This window comes from Protobothrops mucrosquamatus, unplaced genomic scaffold (assembly GCF_001527695.2).
Source record: "Protobothrops mucrosquamatus isolate PMUCROS unplaced genomic scaffold, P.Mucros_1.0 scaffold844, whole genome shotgun sequence".
Lineage (NCBI taxonomy): Eukaryota > Metazoa > Chordata > Lepidosauria > Squamata > Viperidae > Protobothrops > Protobothrops mucrosquamatus.
This window is the reverse complement of record NW_015387099.1, coordinates 212,741-228,496: the sequence shown is the minus strand read 5'-3', so window position 1 is coordinate 228,496 and position 15,756 is coordinate 212,741. Positions and strand designations below refer to the sequence as shown.

Genomic DNA, 15,756 nt, shown 5'->3' with positions numbered 1-15,756 from the left:
TTAAGTTGGTAACACAGTTGTTAAGTGAATTTAATTTCCCCATTGACTTTGCTTGTCAGAAGGTCATAAAATGTGATCATATGACTTCAGGACAGTCCAACATTCAGAAATACATACCAGTTGCCAAGTGTCTGAATTTTGATCACATGACTGTGGGGATGCTGCAATGGTTGTAAGTTAAGTGTGAAAAATGATCATAAGTCACTTTTCAGTGCTGTTGTAACTTCAAATGAATACTAAATAAACTGTTATAAATTGAGGACCATCTGTATTTCTCCATGATAAACTCTCCTAGCTGCCATGACAAACTCAGCCTCTGAAGATAAACTTTACTTAGATATTTTGGGTGGAGTGCCCATAACAATAATAGAGTTGGAAGGGATCTTGGAAGTCTTCTAGTCCAACCCCCTGCTCAGACAGGAAACCCTATATACCATTTCAGACGAATGGTTGTCCAATCTTTTCTTTAAAACTTCAATGTTGGAGCATTCACAACTTCTGGAGACAGGTTGTTCCACTGATTAATTGTTCTAACTGTCAGGAAATTTCTCCTTAGTTCTAGGTTGCTTCTCTCTTTGGTTAATTTCCATCCATTGTTTCTTGTCCTGCCTTCAGGAGCTTTGGTGAATAGCTTGACTCCCTCTTCTTTGTGGCAACCCCTGAGATATTGAAACACTGCTATCATGTCACCCCTCGTCCTTCTCTTCATTAAACTAGACATACCCAATTCCAGCAACCATTCTTTATGTTTTAGCCTCCAGTCCCCTAATCATCTTTGTTGCTCTTCTCTGTACTCTTTCTAGAGTCTCAACATTTTTTTTTTACATTGTGATGACCAAAACTGGATGGAGTATTTCAAGTGTTGCCTTACCAAGGCATTGTAAAGTGTTATTAAAACCTCACATGATCTTGATTCTATCCCTGTTAATGCAGCCTAGCACTGTGTTGGCTTTTTTGGCAGCTGCAGCACACTGCTGGCTCATATTTAAATGACAGTCCACTAGAACTCCGAGATCCCTCTTACAGTTACTACTACACCTATACTGTACCTGTGCATTTGGTTTTTCTTGCCTAAATGTAGAACCTTACTTTTTTCATCCCTGAATTTCATTTTGTTAGCGTCCAATGTTCAAGTCTTTCAAGATCCTTCTGTATCTTAAGCCTATCTTCTGAAGTGTTGGCTTGTTCCCCTGGTGGACGAGTGAAACAGAGCAAAGGAGACAAGCGAACATGTTGGCTATTTCTACCAGCTTAGTGTCATCTGCAAATTTGATGATTTCCCCATCTATCCCCTTATCCAAATCATTGATGAAGATGTTGAAGAGCACTGGGCCAAGAAGAGAGCCCTGGGGCACCCCACTACACACTTCCCTCCATGTAGATGCAGTTCCATTGAGGACCACACACTTAGTATGGCCAGTCAACCAGCTACAAATCCATCAGGTGGTGATGCTGTCTAACCCACATTTTTCTATCTTGTCAAGTAGTAGGTCAGTGGTGGCGAACCTATAGCATGCGTGCCAGAAGCAGCACTCAGAGCCCTCTCTGTGGGCACATGCGCCATGCCCGGGAGATGGCAACCATCTCTCTTCAACCAGCCTGCTGCTAACTCGCCAAGGTCTCACATGGCCAGATGCATCCTGGCACGGCTGGTTTCCCTCCCTCCCGTCCTGTCCTTCCTGGTCTTGCATGCTCTCCTTTTCCCGGGTACAACCCACTGCATCGCCTCCTCAGCCATCGACTGGCCATTCAGCTCAGAGGTGGCTTCTTTGAACTGCTAGCAGTGGGCTGTGGAGTCCCAGAGTGCGCCGGTCGAGGGGCCAGCAAGCTGTGGCTGCTGACGGACACCGTCGGCCCCCATGTGCTCGCTGGCCTCTATGTGCGGGGGCCGATGGTGTCAGGCAGCAACCACCCCGGCCCTTGCCTTGCCCCATGGCAATGACACTCCTACCCTGCCTCACCTCACCCCGTAGGACGAGCCTCCTGTCTACCGCCCCACCTGCCAGAGACCCTCTGGATCTCCCCCAACCCTGCCCACCCCCACAGGCATCCCTCCCCACGAGCAACATTGAGATGACCATGCCCACCTTGGCCACACCCACCCAATCTGCCATGACCACCACAGCCATGCCCATCCAGTGGGCTATGCCCACCTGGCACCCGGCAATAAATAAGTGGGTTTTGGGTTGCAATTTGGGCACTCGGTCTCTAAAAGGTTCGCCATCACTGTCATAGGGGAATCTGTGATAGACAGATGAACCTATGGCTGTGGTGGCGAACCTATGGCATGCGTGCCACAGGCAGCACACGGAGCCGTCTCTGGTAGCATGTGAGCCATTGCTGGGCCGAGCTGTTCCCTCCTCTCCGCGCATACACAGTCTGGGAATAGGTGAGAGGCTATAAAAGGAGCAACCTTCGGCGGAAGCAGCATTTGCTGCAGACAGCGAGAAAGCGAGCACAAGTCGGAGTAGACAGCGAGCAAGTGAGCACAAGCCGACAGCTCGGTGGCCAGGCCCACCCGGCACCTGGCGATGCATAAGTGGGTTTTGGGTTGCAGTTTGGACACTCGGTCTCTAAAAGGTTTGCCACCACTGTAGTAGGTTGTGGTCTACTTTATCAAATGCCTTACTGAAGTCCAAGTAAATTATATCCACAGCATTCCTCTGGTCCACTAGTTTTGTCACCTGGTCAAAGAATGCAATAAGATTTGTCTGGCATGATGTGTTTTTGACAAACACATGTTGTCTTTTGGTTATAACTTTGTTTGCTTCTAGGTGTTCGCTGATTCGTTGCTTGATTATGTCTGCCAATTCCTTCAGAACCTTGGGGTATAATCCATCAGGTCCTGGTGATTTGAACTTGTCTAGGGTGGATAGGTGTTCACTTACCATTGTCTTGCCTATTTTAACTTGTGTTTCTAATCTGTTTTTTACGGTATGTTTTGATAGATTGCACTGTTTTTTCCCTTTGTGTAAAGACGGATGCAATAAAACAAGTTAAGTAGTTCTGCTCCCTTACACGTAGTCTTCGTGTCACAACCACATCCGGAATTAGCAACTCAGTTAAGAGAAGTGGTCACTAAGTCAAACCATGACTATGTTTATGATCTTATTTTAGCTTTCCTTTGCTTTATATACTTATGAAGGTCGTAAATGCAAGGATTGGTTCCAAATTACTTTTTTGTCACTGTCATAACTGTGAATGATCCATGTAGGAGGCAATCACTAAGCAAGGACAACCTGTAGAGGTGTATAGTTCTTCATCCAACTTACTCATATCTTGCTATGTTCCATTTATCCTCTCATTAGACTGAAAGAGTGGTGATGTGATACGAAGCAGAAAGCTGCCTCCCTGAACTTTTAACATTCCAAATACATCGGGTTGAATATCATCTATCTCAAGCCAGGATAATCAGGAGATTGCTGTTAATTCGAATCAGAGGTTTTTGAAATACTGTATTCTGGGGAACATTAGGATCCTTCAGTCAAGTTAAGGTCCCACTTACACTTGGGAGAAGGAATTTGGAAAAGGAATTCGGGAGGATTCTGAAGTCATTCCATTTCATTAGCCATAACCAAGCAAAAATACCCTATCCACCGATGAAGAAATGTCATGCCTACCCATTTAAATAAAGGGAAAATTACGGGAAAGATTATTTCTAAAAACATGTTGTGTTTTATAATATATTCCTTTAAAAAGAAAAAAGTGACTCGTCATAGCAGTTCTTTAATCATTTTAATCTGGTTCTGCAGCTCGGTCGCCTTGAAAAGACGGCGAAAGAGTAACATTGACTCTGTCAAACTGTGAAGGCCGCTCCCACTCAGGGGAAGCATAAGGGAGAGGCCGAGAGCGGGGCGAAAGAACCGAGGCAAGCTGTGATTGGTTCGCTGTTCTACATATCAATTAGGGGCGGGAGGCAGGACCACCACAACCACGGGCGGCGGAAGCGAGGAAACGCACGCGCGCCTGGTCGCTTCCCAGGGATGAGTCGCCCCTTTTCCCGGCATCCTTTCTGATTGGGTTTCCTGGCACTCTGCTAAGACGGAAATAGTCCAAGATGATGGCGGTCGTTATTCCTCTCCGTGCTTTCTCAGCGAGGTCTGCCCGGATAGCGCTCGCCTCGATGCTGCTGCTTATAGCGCCGGGTCTCGCTTTGGCCGGGAGGAATCAAGTCAAAGTACTGACTGACGGAGCGTGGCAAGAACTGCTGCAGGGCGAGTGGATGGTGGAATTGTGAGTCCTCGAGGGCGGAGAAGCAGCTCTTTTCCCAGAATCGTGGGATTGGGAGGGGACCTCAAGGGTTCATCTAGTCCAGCCCTCAAGAAAGGAGAGCTGCTCAGGGCTACTCCGCTCCACCGTTCGCTAGTCTCCTTCGCTCTGTTTCTCTCGTTCACCAGGGGAACAGGATGTTCTGATCCTCCTATCTCCTCTTTGGGGTTATCTATCTAATGATCATGAGAAGTGTTTGTCAATCTTGGTTACTTTAAGATGGGTGGACCTCAACTCTCAGAATCCCCAGCCGGCTTACATGCATATGTATGCATGTTGCTTGGGGAATTCTGGGAATAGACGTCCATGGATCTTAAAGTAACCAAAGTTGACAGATGTGGGTCAAGGGGAATTTTGTACCCTTGATTTGGTAATTCTTTGGGGGAGGGGAGTTTCTGCCTACTATGTCTGAGTGAGAGGAACTCTGCTGTTTCAAGCCAGCCACTGTTCTGCGGAAGTGAAAGCAGAAGCACATAGTTCCAATTTTTGAATGAAACAAAAAATGAGTAGGCCAAGACTGGTGTCTTTCAGTGTGTTAAACCCTAAATGCCCTGTTTTCCCCATGCTTTGTTTAGTGCAATATATCACATTTTTCTCCCTCAACTCAGCCACTGCCGATGTACTGACCTGTGCTTCCAGTCTAGGCAATTAAGAACAGGAGTCCCTGCTTCCCATCAGCACCACTGTATGTGCTTCCCCCTCCCCAACTCCCAATGGTTTGTGACTGCAGGCAAAACAGATCATTTGTTCCATGCATGGACCAAAATATGAGTTTTTTGATTTGGCACAAATCACCTAAAACTGTTTTGTGCTTGAAACAGTTAATGTACAGAATGTTGTATACATCTCTAGTACTTGGTTGTTGAAATACTCCATGAGTATTCAAGAGCATTATGCCTCCTATTACTGAATTATTTTAATAAGGTTAATGAATTGTCATATGAAGGAAGATAATGTAATAAACAGCCCTGCAAGGCATGTCATAGAATCCAGTGAAGCTGATCAAGATTTTATGACTGCAAGCTGCTTTGTATTTCTGAGTGAGAACCTCAATGGTTTGTTTACTTCAGAATATTACCTCTGTTGAAATTCTTGAGCAAAGAGGCTTTTTTAGCTATCACAACTTTATATTCATTGAATTAGATATACCAAAGAACAAAGTAGGAAGATTTTGTGTGCAGGGCATAACTTCTTCCCTTAAAATTATGCCTTTTAATCTTGAATATTTCTTATACTGTAACCATTTTTGCTCTATTATCATAGTCAGATGGTAGGAACTACAGTTTCCATAAATCATATTAGAAATATATAGCAAGTATATACCCCAAAATACCTGTAGTTTTTATTCTCAGATAAGAAAGAAAAGGTTTTTTTTCTCTGTATAACAGTTGGTTACATAGCATTTATTTTTCAGCTATGCTCCTTGGTGTCCTGCCTGTCAGAATTTACAGCCAGAATGGGACAGTTTTGCCGAATGGAGCGAGGATCTTGAAGTGAACATTGCCAAAGTAGATGTAACAGAGCAGCCAGGTAAGTTTTCCAATGTGAATTGAATAATGTAAAGCATGTTTTATTATTTTAGAGTAAGTTATGCACAGTTGCAAGTCTGAGGCGCGGTGGCTCAGTGGCTTAATGACGCTGGAGATGGTCTCTGCTGCATTGGTTTAAGCCCTAGCAGTGCGTGGAGGAGTAAACTCCCATTAGTTGCCTCAGCTTTTGCCCATCTTGCAGTTCAAAGGGATATTCTATAGGAGTAGATAAATAGTGGGAGATGTTATTTGGTCGGAGATGAGTTGAGGCAGTCAGTGCAGTCACTCAGATTTCTGCTTTCTCTGAACCTTCCTTCCCATTTGTGAAGCAATTCCAGAGGAGGGAGGGGGACTCAGATGCTGCTGCAGGAAAAGCCACTCATCTTTCTGTTGTGAAGCCAGCTTGCCCTCCTGTGGTGGTGCACCATGGGAAGTGTGCAAGCATTTATCTGATAAGAGCTGGTAAATAGGCAGTCAAACCACTACTATGCATTAGCACTGTAGTCTCCTGGTTAATGTAACAATGCCATATAATAATAATAATAATAATAATAATAATAATAATAATAATAATAATAATAATAATAATAATAATAATAATATAATAATAATAATAATAATAATAATAATAATAGTTGCAAGGTTTTTCTCCAACCTGAAATTTGCCTTCAATACTTTTATTTATTATTTATTTATTCAACCTATATGCTGTCCATAGGGATGCAATGACTCAGCAGTTAAAGATGTTTAGCTTACCTGAGTTTAAGACCCAAATGCTATGCAGTGTGGTGAGCTCCAATTACTTGCCCCAACTCCTGCCAACCTAGCAGGTCAAAAGCATGCAAATGCAAGTAGATAAATAGATACCACTTCAGTAGGAAGGTAACAGCATTCAGCGTGCCTTGGCATTACCATGGAAGTGTCTTTGGACAGTGTTGGCTCCCTGGGCTAAGAAACAGAGATAAGCAGCACCCCCCCTAGAGTTGGACTCAACTGGATAGGCAAAATCTTTACCTTTATATGCTGCCCATCTTTTCTGGTGCCAATTGTAGGCAACTTACATTAAGTGTATTCATAATGCAATTGTACGTAGCCTCAGGCTTTTTCCATCAGATAGCTTCACACTGTGTTCTGAGGATGCTGATAATTCTTCAGAAACTTTTTGGGAATTTCCTAGTGAGAAGTAAATTAATTTTGTAAACTCTTTCAGGAGTCAGTTTGGACTACTAGCATGCCTGCACTGAGGGTAAATAAAATAGGATTATGAATTCTCTACTTTATCTCTCTGAACCATCTAATTAGTTGACAAACTGATGAGGAAAGTTTTTTGGAACAAAAGTCTTTAATAAGATATATCATTTTAGTAGTGAGAGTTATATGTGGAAAGTTTTGCATTCAGAATTATTCCTCTGTTGCCTGGTGCAAATTACATGGAATTAGGAACTCCCAATTTTATATGTCATATAGAAACAATAACAACTGTTGATTTGCTGAAACATTATGTGTGCTGCTATTGTTCCAACTTTAAAAAAAAAACATGATATGTCCTGGGAAAATGGAATAATGTAATAGCTTGGTAACAGAATATACAGTAGTACTTCAATAGCTTTATTATGAGCTGAATAGGGTAATGGCTGATAACATGTTTGAAAAGTGAAACAATTTTATCCTCTGGAAAGTTCTGACCAGTTCCATTTTTGTCTGCCTGTTGAATTTTTCATAAAAATAATATAATATATAAGAAACAGATGGTTTTTACTTATCCAGTTCTGGGTATGGTAATAGATTGTTTATAGGATGATGGGGATGGGATGGGGTGGTGTGGTCTTCAATAATGTTACTTGTAACCTTTGTCTCTTTAAAAAAGTCACCTGCAATTGTATGCATAATTAAAATGAGGAAACTTAATTTGAGCAAAGTTAATGTATTTGTGACTGATTACCTTGAAATACATCTACCATAACGAACTCATTTTCTCTCTGGATCTTTATATAGGACTAAGTGGAAGGTTTGTCATAACAGCACTTCCCACCATTTACCAGTAAGTACTTTAAAACCAATTCAGTTGTTATAACTCCTGTGACCAGGAGTTCTAGTCCCATGTCCAGCATGAAAGCCTGCTGGGTGACTTTTGGCCAGTTGCTCTCTCTCAGTCTACCCCACCTCACAGGGTTGTTGTGGGAAAAATAGGAGGAAGAAGGAATGTTAGATGCTTGCCATCTTGAGTTGTTTATAAAAGTAATAAAGGTGGGATATTAAATAAATAAATCCATCAGGTAACCTTGTCTATAGTGTTGCTAGGTGAGAAATTAGGAGAATTTTAAGTGCTTGACATGGCTCTTATTTTGGACAGTTGTAAAGATGGAGAATTTAGACGGTACCAAGGTTCCCGAACTAAAAGTGACTTTATCAATTTCATCAGTGAGCAAGAATGGAAGTCTGTTGAGCCTATTTCTTCATGGCTTGGACCATCTTCATTTCTGTAAGTATCAGCAGGAATCTTTCTGCTCCCTGATAGGCTTGGGAAACAAATGCAAAAAAACCCCTTGAATTCTGACTTTAGATGAATCTAGTTAATTTACAGATGATGACTGTAGTCATCAGCACTGATTTAGGCAAGTTACCTGGGAAATTTTAACCCTAACTGTTCCCTCCCCCCCATGTATGTATGTGTATGTATATGTCCTACCAAGTTTAATCATTTATGAAGCTGACACCAAGTTAAGATCTAAACTAATGATTTCTGAAAACAGTTACGATCTTGATTGAGTCTAATTATTTTATATTTTCATTCTTTTTCTTTAAGATGCTTAGGATAACAAAATAGGTCGTAGGCAGTTGTTCTATTTTATTCTGCACGGGTCTATTACCACCTCATGTACTGGGCCCAGTTGTGAGCACCTCACTTAAAAAAAACAGAATAGGTTCAGAGAAAGAAAGTCAATGAATATGGTCAGGGGACTAGTAATCTTTTGAAGAGGAGTTGGGTCTGTTTAGGTTTGAAAAGAAAAGATGACATTTGAATTCTTAGCTGAGGTTAGAGTAGCAATAGCAATAGCACTTAGACTTATATACCGCTTCACAGTGCTTTACAGCCCTCTCTAAGTGGTTTACAGCAGTTTATTGCCCCCAACAATCTGGGTCCTCATTTTACTGACCTCGGAAGGATGAAAGGTTGAGTCAACCTCGTACACTATGTCCAAGCCGTATCTCCAATGCATTAAGTAAGTAATTCTGTCAAAAAGACATAACTTTAATTGGGTTTGTGTCCAACCCACATTGTCTCTTATTGTTACATTCCTATCCATGGTTCACAGATATGTTGTTTAATAGTCTGAGGATCCCACCCAGTAAAACATCAAACTGGGAGATCTTTGTTTCCTGTGGTGTCTTCCTCCCCTTGTTTGAGGATAGGGGCATTTGTTCTCCTGCAGTCTTTGGGATGGGACCTTTGCCAGTTTTTTCAATGCCAAGAACATAATTCATTTGGCTTCAAAGATTTGAGTTCATTTAAATGTTTCTTCTTGTATATCTGAGTTGCAGTTCCTTTATCTCACTAGTAGCAAAATGGTAGCCAGCAAAGGTTTTGTTTCCCTTCAGAGTGAAAACAGATATAAAATCTTAAGATAGTTTGCTTTCTCTTTTTTACCTGTTACTAATTCATCCCTTTCTGAATTAGAGACTTAGAATCTATCATTTCAGATACATCCCCCAATCACCTTTTGTTGTTGTTTTGGGAACTTTTTGCAAGTCTCAAGCTCATTGTGTGACTACCATACTTTCTCCTTTGATTATAGGGCTTTCCTATTCAGGCCCTTTTTTCTTCTTCTTTTCAACATTGCAGAAAACTCTGTTTGTTTCTACGTTGATTTCTTTAGGTGTCTTCCAATTTTTCTTCCAATAGGAATCATTTACAATTAGGTTTCATTTATAGTTGAACATGGGAATTGATTACGTTGCAGTCAGATGGAAATTGCATGAGCAACTTTAATAGAAGTTAAATGCTGAATCCCAAATGGGCTGCTTAGATCACTGAAATCCACTGAAAGTTCTTTAATTGTAAATTTTATTTTTGCCTCTTTGGTTATAGAATTACCCCTTATTTCTTTGCAGGATGAGCAGCATGTCTGCCTTATTTCAGCTTTCCATGTGGATTAGGGTACGTACCACATCATTCTTTAAGTCAGAAGAGATATTAGGTTTGAGCTTATTTATTAAATATATATATGGCTGCCCAACTCACTCGTGGTGATTCCAGATGGCTTACAGAGTTGCTGTCCAGCTAATTTCCAAATTTGTTTTTCTCCCTTTCAGCAATGTCACACTTATTTCACAGAAAACCTTGGTATACCAAACTGGGGATCCTATGCAATTTTTGCATTTGTAACTTTGTTTTTGGGGCTGCTGCTAGGCCTTGTAAGTAAACATTTCTCTTTGCACTCAGAATTAAAAGGAGAAGATAAAGCTTGAATGCAATATTGAAGAATGTTGGTTTTCTTTTCAGATCATGGTGTTTCTGGCCGATTGTGTTTGTCCCTCTAAAAAGCAAAGGCCACACCAGCACCTTCATCAGAGTAAGTATATTGCATGCCAAGTGCATCTCTTCTCGGAGTGAGACAAGAAAAGGGAGCTTTAAGCATTGAGCCAGTCTTGAAATTCTCACCTTTGTGTGGCTTTGTTTTTCATTTTATTTTCCTGTCTTAGTATGTTATCCAAGTTTTTCCAAAATTATAAATCATTTAAGTAATTAAACTGCCTGTTAATTAAATAATGGCACTTAACTTTTTTTCTCTTAGCCCTTCCCACTTTCAACAGCACCACTCAGTGATCAAGTGTATCTCTTAGTTCTTATTCCTAAACCAGCAAGAATAGAGGGAGGCTAGTTTAAGCAAACTCCTGTTAAAAGGAGATAGAAGTGCTATTATGTCTGGCTGGGTATCTTATATAACAGTGCAAGGATTCATCAAGAGCTGCAGAAGATTTCTGATTTTGTCTGAAGATGCGTTAGTGGTTACTGAAGGGCAGATGAGGGAATAGCTTCACCTAAGTTTGATAAAAATCAACTATTAACTTTCTGGTCCTAACAAGGTTATGCAACTTAAAACACTGATGCTCTGTGGCCTAAAAGTCGTACTCCTCACAAAGAAGAATACAAAGTCAGAGAAGAAATAATGACATTCTCTTGAGTGGGACCCAGCTGAAGATCAAAATTTTAGCAAGTGTCAGTCTTAGAGTAAACTTCACCACTCCAGGAAATCATGAGCAGGCTTTAGCAAACAGTTCTTTTCCACCTCTTATATTTAGGATTGGCATATGCTACCTAGCCTTATAAAATTCATATCAGAATCTTATCCATGCAATGGTTTAAATCCTGAGTTGCTACGTTGCTCACAGACAGAAGTAAGGGGAAGTAATTTATTTATTTCTTAGACTCATATCTTACTTTTCCTCCATGAATTCAGTACTTGGGAATCTTAATTTTATCTATGCAGCAAATTCCAGGAATGAAGTGGTGCAAAAGAGATTGACCCAAAGTCACCCAATCCATAGTTCAGGATGGATTTGAAGCCTGATTATGCTCTAGCAACTTAACTATTACAGCAACTGTCTCTCTAGAGCCAGGAGCATGTATTTTTCCCTCTCATTCACAGAGGGGAAACAAAGCCATTTTATTGTCCTTTATAAACTCAGGACCTCTATTCCAGGGGTCATCCACCTCCCTGGTTCTAGAATGATTATATAAAATTGCAGAGGAAAATCAATGAAAATTGATGGTCTTTAATCACACTTTTATCAGTGAAAGTGTCCTATGAGTGGATTTCCACTGGCATGAATTTAAAACCAAATTAACGTTTGTACTCTGTTTTAAAAACCATTAAGGTATTCTGCAAGTTGCTTTTTGCTGCATGACGTCTGCAGAACCGGAATGTAACGCTTGCATTAACGAAGCTAAAATCCCACACAAATTTTGTTTTTAAAATGATTGTTTCTAAACTCAGTTGGATTGTTACCTTCCACAGTTCTAGCATAAGTTGTGCAAGTTGAGTTTAATGGTAACTGCAATCCAACCTTTTTGTTAAAAGTGGGCAGCATGATTTCTGGGAACTCTGGAGATACTATTAAAGATATTTGAGTGGGTAGGAGTAGTCACTTTCATACTATATGTGCAGATTGTTCGCCCTGCTTCTTCACCACCTAAACAGGGGTCCCCAACCCCCGGTCCGTAGACTGGTATCTGCATGCCAGCAACCGGTCTGCACAAACAAGCAAAGCCCATCTGCGGGATACAGGCAGCACACAAAACCACGCACCCTCCGATCCGCGGAAAAATCTCTCTCCACGGAACCGGTCCCTGGTGCCCAAAAGATTGGGGACCTCTGATCTAAAGAGATGAATGGCAATGCTGAATTTTCTTCTCTTTTTAGGAAAGCTACCAGAATCTGCTCAGCATTTGAAAAAAAAAAGCGAAGGACTTGATGGAGTCAATCTTGATGGTGGAATGGACCGTGGAGATCCAGGGTACCCTGTTCCTCCACCAAACCCAGTGAGACAACGCGTCGCAAAACCAGCTTCTGAAGCAGAACAGTCATAGCTCCTGCCATCTTCTGGAGTTCCTGGGTGGATACCTGATGTTCAAATATGCAGGTGGGCAGGAGAGGAAGGGGAAGTCCTCCTCTTCTACCTCCCAAGAGAATCAAGACTCAGCATCGTTTTGAGATGGTGAAAAACTGTTTCTGAATCTTTCAGTGGGACAAGTTTAAAGTGTGTGATGGAAATGCTTTACATGTCTCCCTGAGACAGGTCTGGGAGGTGCAAAGGGTTAATTTGCCGATGGCACAGTGAACTCCAGAATTTGGATGAGTTCCCAGTTTCTAGTCTGCAGTGCTGGGACAAACATTGGGTCCCAAAAGCAGATGATCCCTTCTGACAAAGCCTTTCTCTCCATATAGAAATAACCCAGAAGGAAAAAGCTTTCTTTCATTACTCGTTTGGATCCCAGCTCAAGAGGTTTGCTTTTCCAAGTGCAAAAATACAAAAGGCCTTTTTCATTCTGACTAATAATAATAATAATAATGAATCCTTCTAGCTAATTTTAGAAACCCAGGAAGATTTGAGGCCCAGATTTTTGAACAGCAGCTGATTCACCCCCCCCCCCCAAAAAAAACTGGATCCCATGGCAAAGAGTTTTTTTGTTTTTGTTTTATGAGGTTATTATGTGAGAAGCTATTGTTCAAAAGCGAAAGAGCCCAAAGTATCCCTTTTGCCTGGCTTGAACTCCATCCTGTTCCCCAATGTTGCTTGATTAGGCACATCAAGCTTCTTATGCAGTTAATTGGCAGGAAAAAAAAAGTAATCATGTAAAGTTAGTTTAGTTATCTTATTCCTAATAGCTTAAAGACTAAGAAGTTTATTAGATAATCCTGTAGGGAGGGATGCCATTGTTAGCATAGTTGTCAGTTTCTTTCCCCGATTAAATTTTCTGCTTAGATCTTTGAATAAATTTTCATTTTTATCAGTATTTCAGGACATATGGATTCTTGCAGCAACTTCCATCAGCATACCACAAAGCCAAGAAATTCTGGTAGCTATCATTTTTCATTTGTTTCCTTTCCTTTTAGTTCTGTTTCCTAAGACGCAACATTCTCAGAAAGTTTTCTGACATTACCTTCTTTTTGTATCACAAAAAGCCACTTTGACAATATTTTTGCTTAATCAAAATTAATCCCCAAGGAGGAAGACTCAATGGTCACTTGATATAGCTGGCTAGTCTGCCTTAACCACATGTTGACAAATTACATGTTTTTTTGATTAGCTTGAAAAGTTTTAATAAAATAAGATTTTTTTTAAGTTTGAAAAGCTTTTTTTTTAAAAAAACCAGGATATTTCCTTGCAAAGGCCTTAGCTTATAAGTAGAATACAGTGCAATTGGCTTAAAAAGCAGGCTTAGAGCAGTTTAATTTTGTATAAAATAATATTTTTTCCCTTCTTAAAACTTTCTTTATATTCTCATGAAAACTAGGAATTACTTGTCATTGTTTTCTGAACCCTGCCCGAGTTTCGATGTACTAACAGGGAACTCACAGATCATGCCATTGCTTGTTTTTCCATTTGCATTTTCTGTATGGGCAAAAAAAAAAAAAGATTTAATGTTTTCTTCCAAAGATGTTAAAAATCAGGTGCTGGCCAGTAAGCAGCCATCTCCTCTCCAGCTTGCTTGTTTCCTTAAAAAGTCTTCCAGCCATTGGGAATCAGGTTCTTTGGCTCCTGTGTAGGTGTGTTTGCCTCTGCCACAAAGAATTGACTCAGTTAATTTTTTTTTCCTCTCTACCCCAGCTGTGGTATGAATTTTTAAGAACGTTTTGAAAAGTGTCTTGTTTGTATTCAGCACCTGAGACAAGGATATGCAAAGAGGTTGTGCTGTTGGTCGATTTTGTCTTACATTTAACCGGGTCTGTGTTAATTGATTGAAACAAGCTTCTCAGGTGCCAGTTCTTGTTTCACAATGGCCACAAACTGGCAAATGGGACTTTCATACTGAAGCATTGAAGTTAATGCATCTTTGCTTTAACGCGATCTATATGGAGAATCAGTAGGGGTGCTTGAAAGCAGTCTGGCGTCATTCTTGGGGGAAGTGGGTTGTGCAGTCCAGTCTATGAGAAATTGCTGCTAACCTCCAGGGTGTTCCTGCTAGCAACTCATCTGCTGCAGTTGCCCCTAAGAGCTCCACTGAATCTGAAGCTAGTTGAGGTTTTCTTGAACTGGAGATACTTCTCCTCCCTGTAGCAGACATCTGGATTTCATTGTTGAGCTTCTCTCTCAACAATCTCTCTGGTCAGCACTTCCTCCTCTGAAAGCAACCTTCAGTGCAGAGTAAGTTGTCACACAATGGGGGGATAAAGTTCTACACCTATCTGTTCCTTATTATGCTCTCCTTTTGCAAAAAGGTGTCTTTTTACAGAGCAGGCAATACATAAGCAATCTAAAGTCAAAAAGTCCTTTCTTACAGCTTGTTCAACATTTGTGAGCTGGCAATTAAATAACCTTTTAAACAAATTCAGATATGCAGGAGAGAAAGGGTGAGATGGGGGGAGGTCATGTCTGAGGACTATGCTGTGATGAAGGAATTGTTCATCTGTTTAGTCTTTGAATAAGCCAGTTTAAAGAGAGACTAGCAGCCCTTGTTAATTCTCCAAGGATGTAAAAGCATGTTCAGTATTCAGCTGTTAAGCTAATGTGTTCATTATAATTGGTAAGTGTTTTTTGTCCCCTTAAGGAAACATTTCCAAGTAATAAAGTTATCTCCATGTCTGGAATCTTATTTATTTGTAGCTTGATCATTCTTTAAGGGTCACTTTTAGTATCCTTAGTTGGATAGATGAATGTACCGTGTTTCCCCGAAAGTAAGATCTACCCTGAAAGTAAGCCCTAGCTTGATTTTTTTTGGGGGGGTGGACTTAATATAAACCTTACTCCAAAAATAACCTCTAGTTTTGGAGTGAGGCCCACGGCTAAAAATCAAGCTGGGGGGGGGGTTGGAGCTGCTCCTCACGCCCCGCACCCGCTTACCAGTAGGACTGCCACAGCCAGGCCTCCCATGCCCCAACACTTGTCGCGCAGCGTGGCTCATCACACTGTGCCACAGTTGCGGCAGGAGGCCGCACAGCGCTTTGGGCCATTGCTGTTTGCGGCAGAAGGTCGCATGGTGCTTCACGTAATTGCTGCCTCTCGTGGCACGGAGCTTCAGGCCATTGTGAGAGGCCGCCTTCTGCCACAGATTCCCTCCCATAGACCGGTACGCTCCCACAGAGTGGGTCTCCTCAGGGTGCCGTCGGCCAAGCAATGTCGGCTGGCGACCCCCAGGGGGAGGGCCTTCTCTGTGGGTGCCCCTGCCCTCTGGAACGAACTACCCCCCGAGATCCGGATGATTCCGGATCTCCTTACTTTCCGCCGCGCCCTC

At 41.5% G+C, this 15,756-nt stretch overlaps 1 protein-coding gene across 1 annotated transcript; it reads left to right on the top strand.

Moving 5' to 3' along the window:
• Positions 1-4,002: 4,002 nt before the first annotated feature.
• On the top strand, positions 4,003-12,407 carry TMX1 (thioredoxin related transmembrane protein 1). Its single transcript, XM_015819007.1, has 8 exons — positions 4,003-4,233; positions 5,684-5,799; positions 7,794-7,839; positions 8,152-8,280; positions 9,912-9,957; positions 10,113-10,214; positions 10,303-10,372; positions 12,224-12,407. The coding sequence occupies exons 1-8, from the start codon at positions 4,058-4,060 to the stop codon at positions 12,388-12,390; spliced, it is 852 nt and encodes a 283-aa protein (XP_015674493.1). The 5' UTR covers positions 4,003-4,057; the 3' UTR covers positions 12,391-12,407.
• The last annotated feature ends 3,349 nt before the right edge of the window (positions 12,408-15,756 follow it).